Source organism: Chenopodium quinoa, unplaced genomic scaffold, assembly GCF_001683475.1.
Source record: "Chenopodium quinoa cultivar QQ74 unplaced genomic scaffold, ASM168347v1, whole genome shotgun sequence".
In the NCBI taxonomy this organism is placed as follows: Eukaryota; Viridiplantae; Streptophyta; class Magnoliopsida; order Caryophyllales; family Amaranthaceae; genus Chenopodium; species Chenopodium quinoa.
This window is the reverse complement of record NW_018742287.1, coordinates 2,156,850-2,177,940: the sequence shown is the minus strand read 5'-3', so window position 1 is coordinate 2,177,940 and position 21,091 is coordinate 2,156,850. Positions and strand designations below refer to the sequence as shown.

General features: G+C 35.5%; 1 protein-coding gene across 1 annotated transcript; it reads left to right on the top strand.

Moving 5' to 3' along the window:
* The first annotated feature begins 17,136 nt into the window (after positions 1-17,136).
* LOC110684869 (sulfated surface glycoprotein 185-like) lies at positions 17,137-18,592 on the top strand. Its single transcript, XM_021861310.1, has 2 exons — positions 17,137-17,776; positions 17,888-18,592. The coding sequence occupies exons 1-2, from the start codon at positions 17,180-17,182 to the stop codon at positions 18,011-18,013; spliced, it is 723 nt and encodes a 240-aa protein (XP_021717002.1). The 5' UTR covers positions 17,137-17,179; the 3' UTR covers positions 18,014-18,592.
* Positions 18,593-21,091: the final 2,499 nt, after the last annotated feature.

The following is a 21,091-nucleotide window of genomic DNA, read 5'->3' as shown; positions in this document are numbered from 1 at the left end:
GGTTAGCTAGGAAGCACTCTGGCTTTACCGGATAGTTAGGGTGTTCGTCCACCCCCTGTATAAAGAGCGAACCCTGCTGAAGCCACACCCATTTAGACACGTACCCCTTGTCTTGAGACACATGTTTTCATCTTGTGGACAAAATTGCTGAGAGAGTTGCCAATTTTCTTCTCTCTCACTGGATTTGGATATGTGCTTCTAGTCCTGAGACATTTATTTCTATCTTGTGGACATCGAGTATCTGTTTTGACAGCGTATGTCAATCTTTTATTTAAGTGCTAGGCTACAAATGCCGAGACACCCCCATTTTATCATCTTTTACTTTGTTAAAGTCATGGACTAAAGTTTCAATGACATATTGAGGGACTTTAGACCGCCGATGACATATTAAGAGGATATCATCCTCTTTACTCTTTTTTAAACCCGACACCTTCTCATAACATGACATCACCCAGGATAGCCTTTACTAATAAAAACGTTCTATGCTAGCAAAGGGTCAATCTAGATTCTTTAGCGCACTAAAACCAGAAAAAACCTTTTCTGGTCTTAGCAGCTACTTGTCTTAAACACTTAGCAAATCGAGAATAGTTTTGACATTCTCAACGCTACTGAAAGATTTCTTATCCCTAAGGAACTTCGCAGAATGAGTCTCAGATTCATTTCCTTGGCTACTTTGATTATCGTCTATTCTAGACTTAATCAAAGTGGGGGCTAACTGTATGTTGGGTATCGTAGCGTCCAACGCTACGCGGAAGAGAAACCCGCCCAAGACCCGCCCCAATAATTAAAGCAATAAAGCATGCATAAACATAATTAAGAGAAGGGATAAAGAAGTAATACCCTTGAACCGTGCTTCGCTCGTAAACCGAGATCTTACTTCGAAGCTTAAAGCCTCACAAGCGTGACGGCTTCCAACGCCTCGTACCCACAACCCGACCCGAACGATCTTCGTCTCGAGAGTTAGTCGAGAATTGACCAAGTATAAAACTAGAGTTTTACGAACTTCAAGGTTTTCTCAAATAATAAGAGATGCCTTTTTGAGTTCCACTCAAGTTATATTCCCAAATGCCCAATCTTGGGGTATTTATAGGGAAATGCAACTTGCACTCCCATTCATGATCAGTGTGGGATAGTTGCATTTTTCATCTAATTTATTTAAATAAAAAATAAATTATAAAACAATGCAATCAACAATCAACAAGTGGCATGAGGAGAGGAGAGGTTAGGTGAGGACCATAACCAAAGGGGGGGACCATTACCTTGCTCCCCAAGGCTTTGCTCCAAGCATTGGTCCCCACTCCTCCTAAATCGGCATCAAGCATAAGGCTGGGCTGGCAGCCTGCCTTACTGGCCAGCTAGCACAGCCAGCCAGCCCTTGCTAGCACGCCCCAGCACATGCGTGCTGCTAGCAAACCATGCATGCTGCTGAGCGCATAGCAGTGCTGGGCGCTGGGCTACCAATGCTAGGCGAGGCCACAGCTCGCTGCTGCTGCTTGGTTGCCATGTGAGGCACGCACACACGCAAGCACCTAGTGCTAGCGATGGTGCTGCCATGCGAGGCACGCACACACGCAAGCACCTAGTGCTAGCGATGCTGCTGCCATGCGAGGCACGCACACACGCAAGCACCTAGTGCTAGCGATGGTACTGCCATGCGAAGCACGCACACACGCAAGCACCTAGTGCTAGCGATGGTGCTGCCATGCAAAACACGCACACACGCAAGCACGCATGGTGCTGCGATGGTGCGGTGCTAGCTCGAGCTAGCCTAGCAACCACATGGCTAGGCCAATGTGTTGCTACGGCTTTGCTCGAACTTGTTGCTTGTTGATTTTGCGACGCTCGGTCTCGAAGCCCTAAGCTCGATATCCGACGTCTGTGTTCGTAATACTCTAGTGACTCATCAAATCCTTCGGATTGATTCGTCGGTTCGGATCGGCAGTTCGTTTGGGTTCGACCCGAAGGGTTCAGTCAAGGCAAAGTTGTAATATTAATTGTTCACTAATATTACAGATCGGAAGCGGCCTCCACCCAGGCATTCCGATCACTTGATCTCACTGAAGAATTAGCTTCCTGATAATTCTAAACCCTCATTCAGAATAATACACTTGTTGGAAGGACACCATTCCTTTCACTGTAGACATCTACTTTTGGTCCCCTATCCCAACTGGAACTGCTATGACGATAAATAATTCCATCTTTGTGCTGGATTGGAGTGAGGAATGCTTATGGACTATTGATTAAGGCCTAAATACATAAACCAACTAGCTTGACCCAAAATGAAATGAACCAAAGCTTGTTATTACAAAGCCCAATTAGCAATTAGGCCTAATCCCGAAGATTAAACCTAATTTTGACGGATCTAGAAGCGCATAAGTTAAAATCTAGGGCTGACGCAGGAAAAACCGCATGCAACTCAAGGAGTCACACTGGCCTGGCGCGCGCAACTGGCAAGGTTTCGCGTGACACCCAGCGCAACCACCAGTGATGCGCTTGCGGAAGATTCGGAATTTCATAAAAATACTGAATCGAATCTTACCATAAAGCCACACGCAAGACCATAGGTTGCACTGCCTAAAGCAGCGCAGCTTAATCAATTGCGCGCAGCAGCCGTGCGCAACCTGCTGCGGTAGAATGTCCGAAACCCTAAACTCACCCATTCCCTATAAATAGAGGTTCAATACGAGCTTTGAACACACAGAAAAAAAACCTAAAAGTCAGCAGAAACTTTGTGAACTTATGCAATAATCATCCTTCTTCTCCTAAACACTCACCCTTTAATTGTTTGTTCTTACGGTGGAGGTTCCCAAACAAGAAGGAGTCCTCAAGTGTTCTAAACAAAGATCTAGCAAGGAAAAGTGGTAAATTCTCGAGCACTTAGATAAATCACATTTCTTTCCTTGCTTAAACAACTTTTAATCAATTAAATAGTGTTGTTTGATCACCCTAAATAAACTTTAATTAATTAATTTCACATAGTATTCTTGCGTTAATCAAGACTAGAATTTGAATAATTAATTGATTGTTTTATCACCTAAGCCAAGGCAAATCTTATTTATTTTGTTCCTTTCACGAATTTGAATTAAATAAGAAAAACAACATTTGTTGTAATGTAATCTTTATGTGATTAATGTGTGTAAATAAAATCAATTAACTTAGTTTTAGGTATCACGTTGCATATATTATTTGGCAATGAAATTGTGAGAAAGGAATAGCTACTAGAGGCCGCACTTGGGCTAGAATAGCGATTCCTCTCTTAAAGGAACGTTATTTTAGTACCCTCGCTCCCGACTCATTTTTGGTACAAGTAGACCGATTTGGGCATGGATAAACTTAAGATTCATGCTAAATATCCCTTGATCCCTACTTGGGAGAAAGGCATGAACGAGGTTTATGAGTTTTCCTAAAACTCATTAGCGACTCCCTATTAGTTTCTTACAAAAAAGCGTAGTGATAGAATCAATTCTAATTCAAGGTCCCCCAAGCAGTCAGGAATTCAAATCCTAACACACCCTAAAAAGTGTAAAGTCCTAATCTTTTAAAGGGCCATGGGCATAGAGGAGAAGGATCCCCTACGATGGGCACACCCTCCTAACAACTTCTAACTTGGTTTGCTTGCTCTATAACTTCCTGGACTTTGTTTGGTTGACTTCCAAAGCTCGTGTTGCGCTTCCTCCTCGACATTTGAACCTCGAAAAATCCCGACACACCTACAAAACAAATCAAACCAAACGGAAAGCAAGAGAATAGCAAAGAAATGCATAAAAAAGGGTAATAAAGCCGATAAAAACATGCATTTCTCTAGACTAACAAACAAGCACGCGAAGCAAGCATTATTACCTAAAAATTCGATATAAAAGGCTAAAATTGAGCATAAAACTACGAAGAAAACTACCCTATGAGTGCCATAAATGACACTCGTCAGAGGAAAATGTTAAAAATTCTTGCTTTATTTATAGGGAAATTTGGGTTGCGAATATCAGTTGGACTTGCAATTACTCAAATGGGTTAGGATAGATAGCTTACTAACCCAATAACTATGTTCATGAAATAACAAGGCTCATATTAAAATAGTAACTTTATAACTAGAGTTTAGGAAATTATAATTTTCTAATTAAAATCCACTTGAAAGTTGTATTATAATTAAAGGAAAATTTATAGCTTAATAATCCAAAATATCTTAACACTACAAGAAGACATTTTATAAGTATACGGGAAAATAATTCATCCATTTTTCATAAATGAGTTTTCATGACATGAAATAAGACATACTTATTAATCTTAATAATTATAAAAATATATAATAAATAAATTGGTTTGAAATTACTAGGTATGACAATATTTGTTAAAGAAAATTAAATAATTATTATTTCCATTATAGATTAACTGTTGAAGTCTGAAGATAAAATTTAATACAAATGAAATTTACCTTGGGATATAAACGATTTCAGAAAAATTAAGGATGTGAAAATAATTAATGAATTATGGAACATGCATTAAGTCAGTAATTCGTTAGATATATATAAACGGATTTTGAATAAAGAAATTTAAAATAATTAATGAATTATGGGATATCGTGTATTGCTTTCTCGTAACTTCGTAAGTGTTGGATGCAGTAAGTCAGTTTTAAAAATAAAAAAAGTTAATTAAGAGTCGAACACTGGTCATCCATTAGGCATACAATAACTCTTAACCACTATTCCAACAAGGGGTGGTTATTGGGCGGGTCAGTGTTGATCGGTGCGGGTCATTAGCGGGGTGGGTCAGTTGTGGGTCATGATGAATATTTAGTGGATCAGGGTTAGGTTAGGGTCAATGCGGGTCAGGGTGGAGGTAAAAGTGAAATGGGCCATTAATGGGTCTTTACCCACATACTTCCATTTAGCTACTCATGATTGTATCTGCAGATTTCACTCTCTTTCTGTTTGTTTTATACCCACCGACTTCAAATTTGCGTCAATTACAGTTCTTCATTCCTTATCAAATATCAATGTCTCCCCAGAAACTTCCTTCCTTCCTTTCCTTAATCTTTCACTCTCACACTAAACAGCAATTTAAGAACTAATAATTTCGGCAAGTTAAGAATCAATTCGAAACTATGTAATGAACAATGAATTTGGCAAATTATCAATCGATAAACAGCAATTTAAGAAACAATAATTTTGGCAAATTAAGAATCAATTCACAACTATCTAAGGAACAAAGATTTCAGCAAATTATCAATCAAATCATAACTACTCCGTACTATATGTACAATTTAACCAATAATATGTTCGAGAATTCAACCATAATATGTACAATTATATACATCAGAACGAATAAAGTACCGGTAAATTATCAGCAAACTTCCATTCTCAACGGAACCTTCTCTCTTTCCTTAGTAATCAAACGAACAAGCTTTTTGAACACAAAATGTAAGCAATTTGAGAAAATGATCCAACACTAAACCTCATAGACGAAATCAAAAGTCGGATCATCGGAAAACAAAGAAGTCCAATCATCCCAATTATTCCAACCACCACCTCCGAAACCATCGAATTCACCGACGAATGAAGACGATCAAACATTAACAAAACGAAAACATGAATCAAAATTGGAGAACAGATTAAGAGAGAGAAAATGATGATACCTGAGAAGCTGAGAAGCGACTTCAATGGAGAACTCTAAGTGCGCTTCAATGGAGGAGAGAGAAAGGTGGGCGGAAGAACAGAGGAGAAGAGAGAGAAAATGGAAGTAAGGGCTGAGTGGCTGACCCTTAACCATTATTATTGGGCTTTTTATTTTAATTCTTAAATTATTGGGCCATAATTGAAATCCTATAAAAGCCCTACAAAATAAGACATTATAAAAGCCCTGTCCATTAAAAAATTAAAGGGTCAAAATCCTTTAGTATTAGGCCCGACTCTTTTGTCATTGGGTACCCCTACCCAATAACCATCCCTAATTCTAACATCATTTTTCAATTCAATTAGAAAACAAGTTAATATCTATCTGAAACCTAGGCCCCCTAAAATTTTGGGGCCCTCACCTTACACCGGCCCAAAAACGCCACTGGTAAAAATATAGATTTTTCATCTACAACTATTTTATTATTTATTTTTATTTTTTTATAATTTTGTTGCAATAGATACTAGATACACTTATATATGTTTATCACTTTTGTAAAAAGCCAAAAAAATTGTATGGAGTAGTATATTTAATTGTTTAAAAGTATGTACAAAATACGACAACTATTAAGGAAATTAAGTCGTCAACACTATAAAAATAAGGTATCGCACAACACACAACAATTGATATTACAACAATACTTAAAAAAATATTACAAAAGTTTGAACTTATTTATAAATTACACATACACGAAAGTTAATGTATATCACCACCAAAATGAATGGCGATGGGGGGCATACATTGTTGTTATCATCGTTATCATCTCTAACTGGATGACCAAAAATATATGAGCACATGTTTCCCATTCCATATGGGTTATTGTTCATTACTCGTGTTCCATATGTAGTGTTATTGTTCACATATTCCACATTATAGGAATTTCACCACCAGTTTATTGTTCATTAAACTATGGAGCAATAACACTAGTAATTTCATTAGTGTTATTGCTCATTCTATATGTTTTTTGTTATTGTTCATATAGATGTGTTATCCAGTAATTCGGATTGAACGTTATGAACAATAAGACATATGGAACACTAGTAATAAATAATAACACTAGTAATTTCACCTCTAGTTTATAGTTCACTACTAGTGTTCCATATGTGTTATTGTTCCTTCCATATAATTTGGATGTGATCTCAGTATTGAGTTCTAGTTTCAACTTCAAATGTGTTAGATTCATTACTAGTGTTCCAATTCCATGTATCTTCCCATGTTGGTTGTTGTTGGTATGCCTTCGGTGGATAATATGGGGAAGGCATTTGTGATTGATTGATTACATATCCAGTATCTCCCCAATTTGGTGTAGGGTAATTTTATTGGAATATGTTACCTTGTACCGTGTTACTTGAATAACTCGAATTTTCATCTAATTTGTCATTATCCAACTTATCATTGCTCCGTTGTTGGTGCCTTGCAAACGTTTCAGTTGGCATTTGATGCCTGAGTGTCACTGCATCATCTTGGTAATCATGAAATGGTATGTCATGCACGTGTGGTGATGATTGTTCGAAATCTTCGTATGTGTTGAAGAAACATGCATTACCACCATATATCTCTGTGACCAAATCCATCACCACCACTGTCATCCGATGGTGGATCCAAACTGGATGTACCTGCATATATAGAGCGTTGCATGTTGCTATAAGTTATGGGAGAAGATAAGCCAAGGTGGATGGCGGAATCATCATCATTAACGGGAATCGTGTTGTTATCTTCATCTTCCCCAAAGTTTATCCATTCTAAATCATCACCATCAAAGACGGGTTCTTCTCCTACTTCAATACATGAATTTAATGGATCTTCTTCAAAATATAATCCAAGTTGATAGGATTGAAGCCAGAATCGATTTCTTGTTGACTCCTCTTTGTTGAATGTCTTATTTTCAGCTTCATATTGTAGCGGAGGTATGAACACAATCATATGAAGTCTCTTATATTGGAGACGATTCCTTGCCTTTGTATGAACTTTCCACATGCTCCAATTTCTTTCACAATTTGAAGAAGACGTGGTTTGACTTAACACTCGTATATCAATTTGTCTCCATTGAAGAACACTTTCTCCAAAAGTCACCCACCATTCAGCTGCAAAATAATACAAAATGAATGTAGTACACTGTTTTAATTATTTACTTTACTCATATCAAAATTATAGTAGCAACATAAATTTTATTTTTACTTGGATTCATGTATTTAATAGTATTTAATGCCATGGAATTTCCAAAAATGTCGCTCTTATCTTTGTAAAAGAATAGCTGTAACAAAAAATTGAATAATCAATGTTATTATTTTTTTTTTAAAAATGTTTATTATTTTTAAAAAAAAAGTATTGATTTTAGTTGTAGTAAATATTACTTGGTTTAATGCTTTAATTGCATTGTCCATGTTGGGCTCTATTCTTCGGATCACTTTCTTCACACCCGACATAACCTCTTCGTCATCAAAAAATTTATCATTTGAATAACAAAATAAGGGATTGAAAAAATAACCTTCATACAACAACACTAAGGTTAATAAATTATAATCGAGAAAATTATAATAACAAATGCTTTATATTATAAACTAGGTTAAACCATGTACGGATGTTAATAAATAATTATAATGTCAATGTAATTACATAGAAAAAATAAAAATATAATGAATCGATATTTAATACATAATGGTTATAATGTGCAAGTTGATTGATTGAATAAAACAAGTGCAAATTGATATTTTGAATTGAAAGTTTACTTTATATTTTATATTCTCTCCATTTCTTTTTGTTTGTCTTATTTCTCATTTTTTTTACATATATTAAGGAGGGGAGTTAATTCAAGTGAAAGTACTCTATTCAATCATGCATGCAAAAGAGCATTTATTATTTTGTTTTTTGAGCTGGAATAAGTTTTTCTTTTCTTTTTTTTCTTGGAAAAAGATAAATTAATCTGAGCTTTAATAAATCAAACGCCTTTTTGGATTTCTAAAATGTATAATCAGCAATCCATTACCATTATATTAAACCAACCTGATTACTAGTTGCAATTACACCAACCAATAACTGCATTTCACATAGATTATAGCCAAATATTTCAAGCAATTTCAAATAAAAAAATCTTTCCCTCCTAAACTTAATGAATCATTTGCTGACGAATAAGATGACTGCTTTGTTGTTGAGATATTTGATGAATATCCTGATGAAGAGATTGAGTAAAAGCCTTGATTTACGAATAATAGGGGACTAATATCGGAAAAAAGCAAGAGCACAAGATTGTTCAAGAGAAGGTAATCACATATGGTAAATATGAAGTTATGAAGAAAAAAAAGTGAAGATAAAAATAAAGGAGAGAGAAACGATGAAAATATGAAGAAAAAAAAAGTGAGGGCTTTAATAGATAATGACATGGGGAAAATTGTAACACCCCAATAATTCTCTCTTGAAAACCTGTAAATATATTTAACAATTTGCAAGATAATTACTGACGTGCTACCACCACGTGTTCAAACGTTAAGGCTAGTTCAGAATTTAGCAGCGGAAAAACTAACTCAGTTATCAACAAGTTTCAAAACCAAAAATCAAAACCAAATTTGGTCTTACAAATTGGAACCATTAAGGCCCTAATTCAAAACCCAATAAAAGTAGTAAATAAATCAAACCAGAGTTTAATTAAATCAAAACTAATGAAATGAAATATACTGTGGAAATATCCAACACTCCACTCAAAATCCCACCACCTTGATGCAAGTTCTAATTATGTAAAAACCTGTGATTAATCTGCTCCCCAATATTACAAGTGTAAAAAATGGATCAATACTGGGTCATTGAAGGGCGAAGGCCATGACCAAGAAAAAGACACACAAAAGCATGCGATCTGCAACGCTGAGTACATACAAGCTACGAAATATATCAAAGAGTTCCTAGCATGTTACTAAAAATTAATCAGCACACACATTTAATTATTGACTCTAACACATGCCTCAACTATTAACATTATTAAGACTTCACTAATTACTAATAATAATTCATTTCATTTCATTCATTAATTAGATTAAGCAATAGACAAGGTTGTCTCCCCATGCTCCATTTCGGAACATCAATATAAGAAAAACCCTATGCCTCCTTTCGGAAACATCAATAAACATCCAATGGCAGACAGGCGCGACTCCGTGGCCATAGCTAGTATGAGATCTCATCTAACTCCTTATAGTTTTAAAAAGCATTTGTAAACAAGAGATTCGTAGATCAGACGGCCTCTAGAAAGTACACGGCTAATACCCCGTGAACCCCTACCCCTGATTGTCAATACTCTAGATGTGCACAAATCTAGAGTTTTATTGCTCATTTATCTTGCACTTTACGTGATTTACATGTTTGGACTTGGTGATGACTCAATGCAAAGCAATTCAACCAATCAAACATTTATCATTCAAGCAATTCATATTTCCAATTCAATTCTTGATTTATTAGTGACAAACAATATGTATTATTAAATCCCTTAACTACCTTGGTGTATAAATACCTTATGCACCTCAAATCATCAACCTCACCTTATAAGACTTTAATTCTCCCTTTACTCATTCCAGTTAAATAAACATAAACGAGTTTAAAATAATTCATTCCCCATATTCATGTACCTTTGCCTCTAAACTCGTCTTGCATGTTATTGCATAAATAACACTTACAAGAAAATCAATACGCATTTCTCATACATGAATCAAACCAATCATCACATTAATCATCAATCAAATTCACTACCAAACAATTTCATCCAATCTACAAGTTTCCTAACATGATTCTAAGTTTTCCCAGTCCTTATACATGCTCCTGAAGTCATGGTTTTCGTATCCTTGTACGTACCTTGAGTAAATGAGTTGGTTGGCCACTTTAGGAACTCCAATCGCCTTCTACAAGGTCCTCTCCTAAACCAAACAATAACAATTCAATCAATACTCAAGCAATATAATTTATAGCAATACTAACTTACTTTAAAACCTTCAAAATTCAATTAAACAACACCTTTTACTAGAATTAAAAGCTTATATATAGTTCTTTAAGTTTCTTATATAAAAACCTTAAAATACATACTTATTCATGAAATTACAGCTAGTTTAGAGTTTTATAAAAATCTGAAAATTTATTTTACACATGAAATCTTGAAATTATAGAAATCTTTATCACTACATACATTATATAGAAAGCTAGTAGACTTTAAACCCAAAAATTCCTCAATTCAATGTAATTAAAGACTCCAAATATAATAACCAAAAATCTGAAAATTTATTCTTGCAATTAAACTTTCAAGTTCCAAACTTTATAATCATAAAATAACCACAACCTTTGTTTAATGAAATTAGAGACTTGAAACACATGAAATCAATACACTTTAAACCCAAGATTAAAACTTTAATAATCTGAAAATTTATTTTAAACATTAAACCTTCGTTAAAAATCAAAATTGCCAGAAAACCATATTTAGAGGCTGATTTTGGCCACGAGAGGGTGGTAATCACTACTAAAAGTAGTGTTGTTTGATTAAAACGTCGTTTACACACGAAAAACACTATTTTAGTGTAAAAATCGGACGAGTTAGAATTACAACGTGATTAAAAAAAAAAAAAAAGAACGGAGATCAGAAGTTGATTACGGAAAACTGAAAATTTGTTTTTATGCTTAATTAATCATTAGAAATTCTATAGGAACAAAAGCCCCAAATAATTGATCATTAGAACCCTAAAATTTCAATTTAACTAAATTAAAACCCTAGGTTTAAAATTACAAAATCTGAAAATTAAAACTACAATTATAATCTGAAATTATTAGTTTAAAACATCAAAAACATGATTTTGATACTAAATAAACTAATTTTAAGCAATAAAAACCAAAACCCAAAAATCAATTACATAAGCTTTATGAAAATAATAAGAAATAAAGGAGGAAGAAAATAAGACTAACCTTTTTGTGTTGGGGAAAATTTGAGGATTCATGGCGTATTTATAGCAGAGAATTGTAAGGTAGAATTGGGCCTCATGAAAATAATGGGCCAATTAAATAAACAAATGGGTTAGACTTTGTTTTTATTATAATGGATTGTAGGATATAGGTTCATAAAATAATTTAGCCTAAAATAATTTTTTGACTCAAATTAATAATTTGAAACTTTTAAAATTAAATTCTGGAAAAATACAAATAAATATTATAAATAAAATAAAATTTTATTTATAAAATATTTAAAAAATACGGGGGATTACAAAAATGATCATGGAAAAATTAAAGAAAAATTATGAAAATTTACCTCCGATTTGAAGAGAGAGAGTTAGGATTCCTTGTAGAGAGAGAAAGCTCATAGTGAAAATGGAGAAAATAGGAAGAAGATGTTTCTGAAGAGGATTTAGTGGAGTGGAGTGAGAAAATCATGGGATATAGGATTGTGCGATAGGTGGGTTTATTTAACTAAAGTAATTTAAGTACAAAAATCAAGGTAAATAAGGAAAGGAATCTAAGGATAAAATAGGAACAATAAAATTAGGATGAGGGTATTTTGGGAAAAAATAAATGACAAAAAAATGGGACTAACTTATTAAACCACATAAAATGGGAAATGGGATAAACAAATAAAAACGGAGGGAGTATACAATAAAAGTCATACAAACCTTATTTTTATACTCCCTCCGTGTTTTAATAAGTGTTACACTGTAACCGGCATATAGTTTTATGCAATTTAATATACTTAAATAAAATAAGAGGTAAGTGGAGTAGTTGAAGTATTAAAAATTAAAAAAAAATAGTGGGGTTAATAGTTTATTGAAAAGCAATGAATGTGAGAGGAAACAAATAATAAAAAAGTAGTAATGGGTTTTGGTGGGACCATGAATGAAGAAAGATAACAATTATTAAAACACGACCGTATTTGGTAAGTGTAACACTTATTAAAACACGGAGGACGTATGCCAATGATTTTTTGTAGAAAGTAATTTTGGAGGGAAAATATTTAATAATATGTTACAGAGTGTCCACTTAATTTTTTTCTTTTAAGTATTATATAATAGATATTAACTTACCATTAGCATGAAGATCATGATGTAATTGAAAATTCCATCTATTATCGATGATTTTCTAATAGGTCATGTAATATCTACAATCCCTTTTATAGACAACTTAGCTCGTTTCATAGCCTTGTATATGAAATCCATAGTTAGCTTTTCATCTCCATCAATGAGCCTCAACACCCTTAAAAGTGGCATTACTTTTGAAATTCTAGCTGCCTCTTTCCAAAATTTAACCTCTTCCTTTTGGTGTTTGCGAGTACAAGTTCACGTACCTTTTTAGCAGTTGGTTGTGTCATTTGGCCCCATCTAGAAGTCAACCATCCAGGAGATTCAAACATATCCTTAAGTGTCAACCTATGTTTATTGACAATGCTTTCTAGTGGCACAAAATTAGTCGCAAATCGAGTCATTCCAGTGTGTAAGATCTCCCGACCATTTGTCAACTTCTTCAATTCATATAATATACACACCAAGTAGAGTTATATATTAAACCAGAAATCTTTTTCGCATGTTCTAGAACATCCTTGATAGAAGTCTTTTTCGCAATATCCTCCAACATCAAATCGATGCAATAAGCTGCACAAGTTGTCCAATACAAATTAAGTTGGGAATTCTTCCATAAGTTTCTTCCATGCCGCTTTCATGGCTGCTTCATTATCAGTCACCAATTGAATAACTCTACTCGGTCCAACTTCTTCTGCTACCTTTTTCATTAAGAAAAAATAGCAATAACGTCAGTGCCATCAACTGATTAATGAAATACATTTCCACGATTTGAATAGATAAGAAAATTAATAATATGTATTTAAGTTGGACTAGTCCATCCATCTCACATTATGGTGACTCCCCTTTCATCCCAAACATTTGCAAACGAGGCTATTTACTTTTTCATCAATTTACATTCTTGAGGGAGATACACCTCTACAAGCTCATATGCAGAAGGAGCTTTGAGCCTTTGACATTAGTCCCGGCTTCACGAATAGCATTCATCACTAGATTAGTGTATGCCGAATTCACAATTGCAAATGGTTTTTGTCAATAACCCAATTGCCAAATGCTCTCATGATGTTAGCATTTTGCTTTTTAACCTTTTCCCTCTCAATTTTCCCTTTCAATTTTCCTATGCAAATGATTCTTTTAATTTTATTTATTATTTATTTTTATACAACTAATGAAGTAAAAATACATATAATTTTGTAAATAGTGTAACAAACAGAAGCATTGGGAGGGAAGTGTTGGTAGTATAACGAAACCGGGGGGGGGGGGGGGGGTTAAGCCATGTTCTAAATTTCGATTTCTCAAAATAATACTTGGTATATTGAATCAACTTAATCGTTTTTATTTCATCGGCCCTAAACCATCTTTGGGCTCTGTGCTAATATTCATCGGGCCAAAACGATCTTTATACAAAAATAAAAATAAAATCATCACCGCCCTTACTCTCAGGATCGTCTTAATAATATTTGGGGCCTTCAATTTTTCTTTCTCTTATACTCAAGGCTTTTATATATATATATATATGTATGTATGTATATACATACATATACATACATACATACATACATACATACATACATACATACATACATACATACATACATACATACATACATACATACATACATACATATATATATATATATATATATATATATATATATATATATATATATATATATATATATATATATATATATATAGATCTCAAGGTTTATATATTTAATTATATGTTTTTATTTTTATTTTTTTTTAAAATAACTAAAAACATAATACAATACTTCAATCATTAAAAGTAGTCTATTAGGAGAAGAAAAAAAATAAAATAAAAAACTTGGTGATAGATGTCTAAAGCAATGGAGTTTCAATTTACAATATATATATATATATATATATATATATTGTGCATACTACTTTTACCAAATTTGAATCTTAGAATGAAGATAAATTACTAACTACTTTGAGGAGGCGTTTGGTTAGAGTGTTTTTTGGATTGGAAACGGATTCGAATAAACCGATACCGTTACCGTGTGTTTGGTTTGAAGACATGGTAACAATTACCATTACTTAAGGGTAATAGTTACCCCTCATTTTTTACCTCTCAAAAACTTGGGGTAACAAATACTCTTACCCTACTCTTAACAAATACCCTTTCCATGGTTAAACCAAACAAATAAAAAGGTAATAGCTGATTAGGGGATTTTTATCCACCAATCACCATCTGACAAGTGGACCAATCAGGTCCCGCCATGTGTCCGTCACATGGGCCAATAGGAGCCTGCCACGTGTCAACCATATATCCGTCCTCTATGGACCAATTGCTACGCGACACGTGTCCATCCATGCCATATGGGTAAATCAGCCAACAAGGCCCAATCTTTGTGGAAAGCCCAGTCAGCCTATTAACCTAAACCTAGTACTGGCACGCATTCCAAGGCATATAAATATGCCCATTAATCCTCATTAAGGGGGATTACGCACATTTAACACTCTCACCTAGAGAGACCAAATTACTTTTATTTCCGCATTAATTACTACTTAATCAAGTACTAACTTGACCGTCGGAGGCGGATCTCCAATCATCCGGAGCATCCGTTTGTTTTGCAGGTACAGGCGTCCGGTTCCAGTCTCAGAATTGTAACTCTCCCGCAGGACATCAGAAAACCCCGAAACATTTTGGCGCCGTCTGTGGGGAGAGTACTTCTGAGATGGCATCCACGTTTGTACCGACTCCTGAAGAGAGGCGTCCCCTGACGACCCTCAAGTTCAGTCGGACCATGATACTGAGGAAGAATTTGAAGTTGAAGCTCACACAGCTTCAGACGGGACCCTAAGGGCCCGGCGCACCCGTCATACCGAAAGGAGAGAACGGGAAGATCTTCAAACTGGACTCAGTGATCCAGCCGGCGCACCGCCTGTTCAGCAGCAGCCGGCTGATGGGTCTACTTCCATTACAAGAAACGAACTCATGACCTTCATGAGGGGCTTCAAGGGAGAGATTCAAGAGTTGCTCAACAAGAAGTCGTCTGCTCTGGCCAAGGAGCAGTCGGCTAAGAAACCTTCCTCTTCAGGGAAGAGGAAGCTTGTTCAAGGGCGACAGGCGACCCCTCATCCTAACTCTAGGAAGTGGGAGCCGCCTGTCCTTGATTTCACAAAGTACCGCTTTCCTACTCCAGGAAAGAGGAAACCTGTTCGTCATATTCAGGCGGACGGTTCGAAGAAAACATACACAGATGCTCGGCTATTGCTAGAGCAGAAGAAGAATGACCGATTGTCAGAGTCGACCTCTACTTCAGACTTCCAAGACAGTCTACGCAATACCTCGATGAGGTATACTCAGTCGCATCATGAGAGTCAGTCAGGCGGTACCTCCCGTCAGTCCGGCTTTTATAGTGACCAGGCGGTACCAAACTTACCATTTGTACCGCAACAACAATATTTTTTGCAGCCACCTCTGTTTGGAGGGCATGCGGCAAAGAATGTCCAACCTATGGACTGGCAGCTACGGTTGCTTAGACTTGGGGAACAGCCGTCGGCCTTCTCCAAGGAAATTATTGAAGCCGCTCAGCCGGCCAAAGTGAAAAATGTATTAGTAGGCGCCTATGACGGCACTACTAACCCAGAAGACCATTTAATGGCATTCACTAACCTGATGTACCTTCAAGGGTTGGATGATCCCACTTGGTGCAAGTGTTTTCCGGCGACTCTCAAAGGAATCGCCCAACAATGGTTCGACAACCTGCCGACTGGTTGTGTAAATAACTTCAGGACGCTTGCTTTCTTATTTACCTCCAACTTTGCCATGAACATACCTGCGAAGAAGACGACCCTTGATTTAGGGACGATTCAGCAGGGCGAGAAGGAAGGGCTTCGTTCTTACATCAGGCGGTTTAACCTGATGAGAATACAGATTCAAGGGTTACCGGATGAAGTAGCCTACACTGACTTTTTCAGAGGCCTCAAAGACGGGTCGACCTTCAAATTTGATTTGGTTCGAAAGAGGGTGGCTACTCTTCAAGAAGCCTTAATTGAAGCGGAAGCCTATATACAGGCGACTGATCTTTGTAGTACGGGAAAACAGTCGGACGGGAAAAGGTTCGACAAAAGAGAAGGACGACAGAAACAGTCGTCCAACAAAGATGAAAAGAAGAGAAAAGAGGTCTGGGCGGCTGACTCCTCTAAACAGCCGGCCCAGAAGAAGAAGAAAGAATTCAAACCATACTCCCCAAAGTATGCGTTTAACAAGGATAGCCAAGCTATCCTAAAAGAAATCAAGGGACGAATCTCAATTGAGAAGCCGGTCCCATGAAGGGTTCTGCGAGCAATCGGAATCAAGAAAAATTCTGTGATTATCATGAAGATGTTGGTCATCAAACCAACGAATACAGTTTTAGCTTTATTAATTAGTTTTTGAATTCTTGTTTAGGACTGTCTACGGGTATTACGACGAACACCCACTTTTTTACTCCGGCAGAAAAAGACTCGTGTTATGTATGTTTGGTTTTACAGAGAGTGAAGTTCTAAAAGCCCAGGGTAGTATGACAAGCCCTAAGGGAAATAATGTACAAACTCATACGCTGTTCTCAAACCTCCGAGCGAATGAGCAATCTGTATGTGAGCAGTCAATTCGAAGTAATTTGATTATGTTGGGCTCCTTCCCGTCTCCGGTTACGGTGGGTTCTCCTTCCCAAACAGGTTCTCCCTCATCTCCTCTGCCACGTTCTCCCTCATCTCCTCTGCCAAGTTCTCCTTCGGCTCCTCTGCCACGTTCTCCTTCGGCTCCTCTGCCACGTTCTCCCTCATCTCCTCTGCCACGTTCTCCCTCATCTCCTCTGCCACGTTCTCCTTCGGCTCCTCTGCCACGTTCTCCTTCGGCTCCTCCGGCTGGTTCTCCTTCGGCTCCTCCGGCTGGTTCTCCTTCGGCTCCTCCGGCTGGTCCTCAGTTTTCGTGGAAGGATGTATATAATGTCCACCCACAAATTAAACATGTGTATCATACCGGCAGCAAAAAAAAAGTAATCTACAACTTTATTGAGGCTTTCGATTACTTGCGATTTGTTCGCAATGTATATGCTCACATCAATTCGCTGGTAATGAGTTTTATGTCTTTTTTTAACGGGTCTTGTGAACATACTTAATTATGTATTAATTTTATATTTTGTGATTCATATTACTTAACTATGTTGTTTTACAATCTAAAGTCACAGCTGAACTTAAAGGGACGTGCGGCCTTGTATCAAGAGGTTGACAAAATGTGGCCTGGGTTTGTCTTTGCCTTATTTGTAACTCTTGCTAATATGGGATTGCTTTTAGACGGTAAATTCTGACTTTATTTTTTTTTGTTTTTTGGTGATTTATTTTATACTATAGTACTTAATTCATAATTATGATTTTTTTTACAGGTTAAACGGTCTAAGATTGGCTTGTACGGAGTTTCTTCTTCGTTCTGTTGATGATGTATGAGTTTTTTTTGATTGTGAAGCATTGACATTCTGTTGAGCAAATGGTGCATTTGAAAAAGACGTGATTGAAATTGTTTTATGTTTTTCCTCCTAGGCGTTAGTTTCTTAGGCTTCTTATTCAATGTTTTTTAGGTGTGAAACCATCCATCAGTGAAGCCTTCAACTGCCTAATGCCTAAGTGATAAAACTGCATGTGTTAAAGATATAGTTCTTCATGAAATCATCTGACAGTCTTGATCATATGATCTTACTTTTTTTAATTTCTCTGCCTGTTTATCAAAATTAACAAATGTTAATTTTGCCGTATCATCTTCCACCTCTACTTCTACCCTGTATCTGTGGAATTAGTTACTTTTAGTAGTTGGAACGATAAATAATTATTTTGTGTTTAGTTTTGTTTTAAATACGATTATTACCTTAGTATGGGGAAATCCCGTGCTTCCATGCATTTGAAGCAAAAAAATCTACCACAATCTTTTTGGAGCTTAGATCTACACTTAGCACATGATGAAAATAGCCAATCATTGTCTAATTTAATTCCGGATATCATAGCTTTGCATACCACTTTAGTACCATCTTTAATATTGTTGTTAAATAAAAGCTGGGTAAGTTCATCTAATTTCATTGACCTTGATTGGTCATTGTTCTCTGTATTTGATAGGGTAAGTACTTCTATGCAACTATCTGTTTTCCTGTGAAAAAAATTAAAAAAAATTGCGAGAAGTATGAGTACTTATAATACGTGGTGAAACTGATTTTATATATGAATAATATTATTAATGTGTAATTACCCTTGTATGAATTCATTTACTTCTAGTATGGTTATGTCCCTGTATATTTTTGTTGCTCCATTGGATGAAAAAGTTATATTACCTTTAATTTGAAATATAATATTAGCTCACAATTCACATACACAATTGATTAAAAATAGTATGATGTTATGTTTCTTCGATTCAAATACATACCATTATAGGTTCTAATTCTGAGAGATGTAATGATAAGCACAATTGGTACATTATTTACACCGAGATGGTTGTTGAATGTTTCGGCTATTTTTCCCCATAGTGTTATCAAGTATGTTTGTCCACTGTATTAAAATATGAGAATAGTGTTTAATTAGGATATTAATAAATATATATAATTGATTATAATTTTTAATACTAAATAATTATACCTTGTGTGTTCTAATATGATTTCTCGTAATGGAGACCTTCCCAGCTTTATGTTTAGATCTCCAATTCCTCTTAGTTGGCCTAACACATCTGCATAATAAATAAAGTAGAATAATTATTTATGGTACAGAGTGTTGTAAATTGTTGTATATAATAATAATTATAGACTGAGTTTGAATAGTAATTATATGAATCTATAAATGATGCGTTTCTTGATTCGTTTGGTCTTAGGTTTAAACAAGCTTCACTCGTTTGTTTTCGCCTAAGGGTTCTAAATCTGATTTCAAGGCTTCACTCACCTTAATCTCGTGATTTAGGGGTTTTTTGAGGATAGTTTGAATTAGCTTCACTCACTAATTAATCTAACCTCTCTTAAATCAGGTTTCACTCGCCTAATCTAAGGGTTTTTATGTTTAACTTCACTCGTCAAACACAAAGAAAACTTGGAAAGAAACGTTCCAAATTAACAAGCAATAAAGCTTTAATCAACAAAACAAACTTCTTCTTTAATTCAAAGTTTACAACCTTTATTTATAGACTCAAAACTAATTCTAAACCTAATCAAATTAGAAAACTAATCCTAATTGAATTAGAATCCCATTTGACCTAGAAAACCTAAGAAAACCGAAACTTGATCCCCAAGTTCCTAATTCGGATATGACTAAACTAACTAAGTTTAATTCAACTTAGATTAGGTTATTCATATCCGAATTAGGAACTTGGGGATCAAGTTTCGGTTTTCTTAGGTTTTCTAGGTCAAATGGGATTCTAATTCAATTAGGATTAGTTTTCTAATTTGATTAGGTTTAGAATTAGTTTTGAGTCTATAAATAAAGGTTGTAAACTTTGAATTAAAGAAGAAGTTTGTTTTGTTGATTAAAGCTTTATTGCTTGTTAATTTGGAACGTTTCTTTCCAAGTTTTCTTTGTGTTTGACGAGTGAAGTTAAACATAAAAACCCTTAGATTAGGCGAGTGAAACCTGATTTAAGAGAGGTTAGATTAATTAGTGAGTGAAGCTAATTCAAACTATCCTCAAAAAACCCCTAAATCACGAGATTAAGGTGAGTGAAGCCTTGAAATCAGATTTAGAACCCTTAGGCGAAAACAAACGAGTGAAGCTTGTTTAAACCTAAGACCAAACGAATCAAGAAACGCATCAAATGGTATCAGAGCTGTTGGTGTGATTATTGAGTCGTTATATCCTTGTTCTTGAGCAATCAAGAATCAATTCGTGCTAGTTTCTTGGTTCTTGTTCTTCTCGGCGCAGATCTGGACCAGTTGGAAGTTTTAGGTTACTGCGAACTATATACTTGGTATTTTTCGGTGATTCTTTTTTGGTTGGATTCCTATTGGACTAGAATTATAGCCTGTAAAATTTCGTGGTCATTGGATAAGTGACGCAAAATCTACAGCAACAAACATTCGAGGGAAGATTATTGATTGTGCGCAAATATGGCGAGTAAATCAACGGAAACTCACTTGCTTGAACAAATGGCTGCTTTGATGGAACAAAACATTATTTTCATGAATCATATGAAGAGTCTTGAAGGGGAGATGTCCGAATTGAAGGCTAAGGCTTCGGGAGGTTCTATTGGTAGTGGTGGATACAAGAAGGATGAGGAGATCAAACTGAGTGATCTTCCAGAATTCGATGGTACTTTAGATCCAGAAGTTTATCTAGATTGGGAGCGACGAGTAGATCGAATTTTCTCTCACAAAGGTATTGATGATTATAAGTGCTTTACTTATGCTATTCTTAAATTGTCAAAG

Bases quoted from the DNA above. Each gene is read 5' to 3' on its own strand.
- LOC110684869 (XM_021861310.1), top strand. From the start codon at position 17,180: ATGTTTGGTTTTACAGAGAGTGAAGTTCTAAAAGCCCAGGGTAGTATG. The intron at 17,777-17,887 runs GTAATGAGTTTT...TACAATCTAAAG, and splicing joins ATGCTCACATCAATTCGCTG to TCACAGCTGAACTTAAAGGG.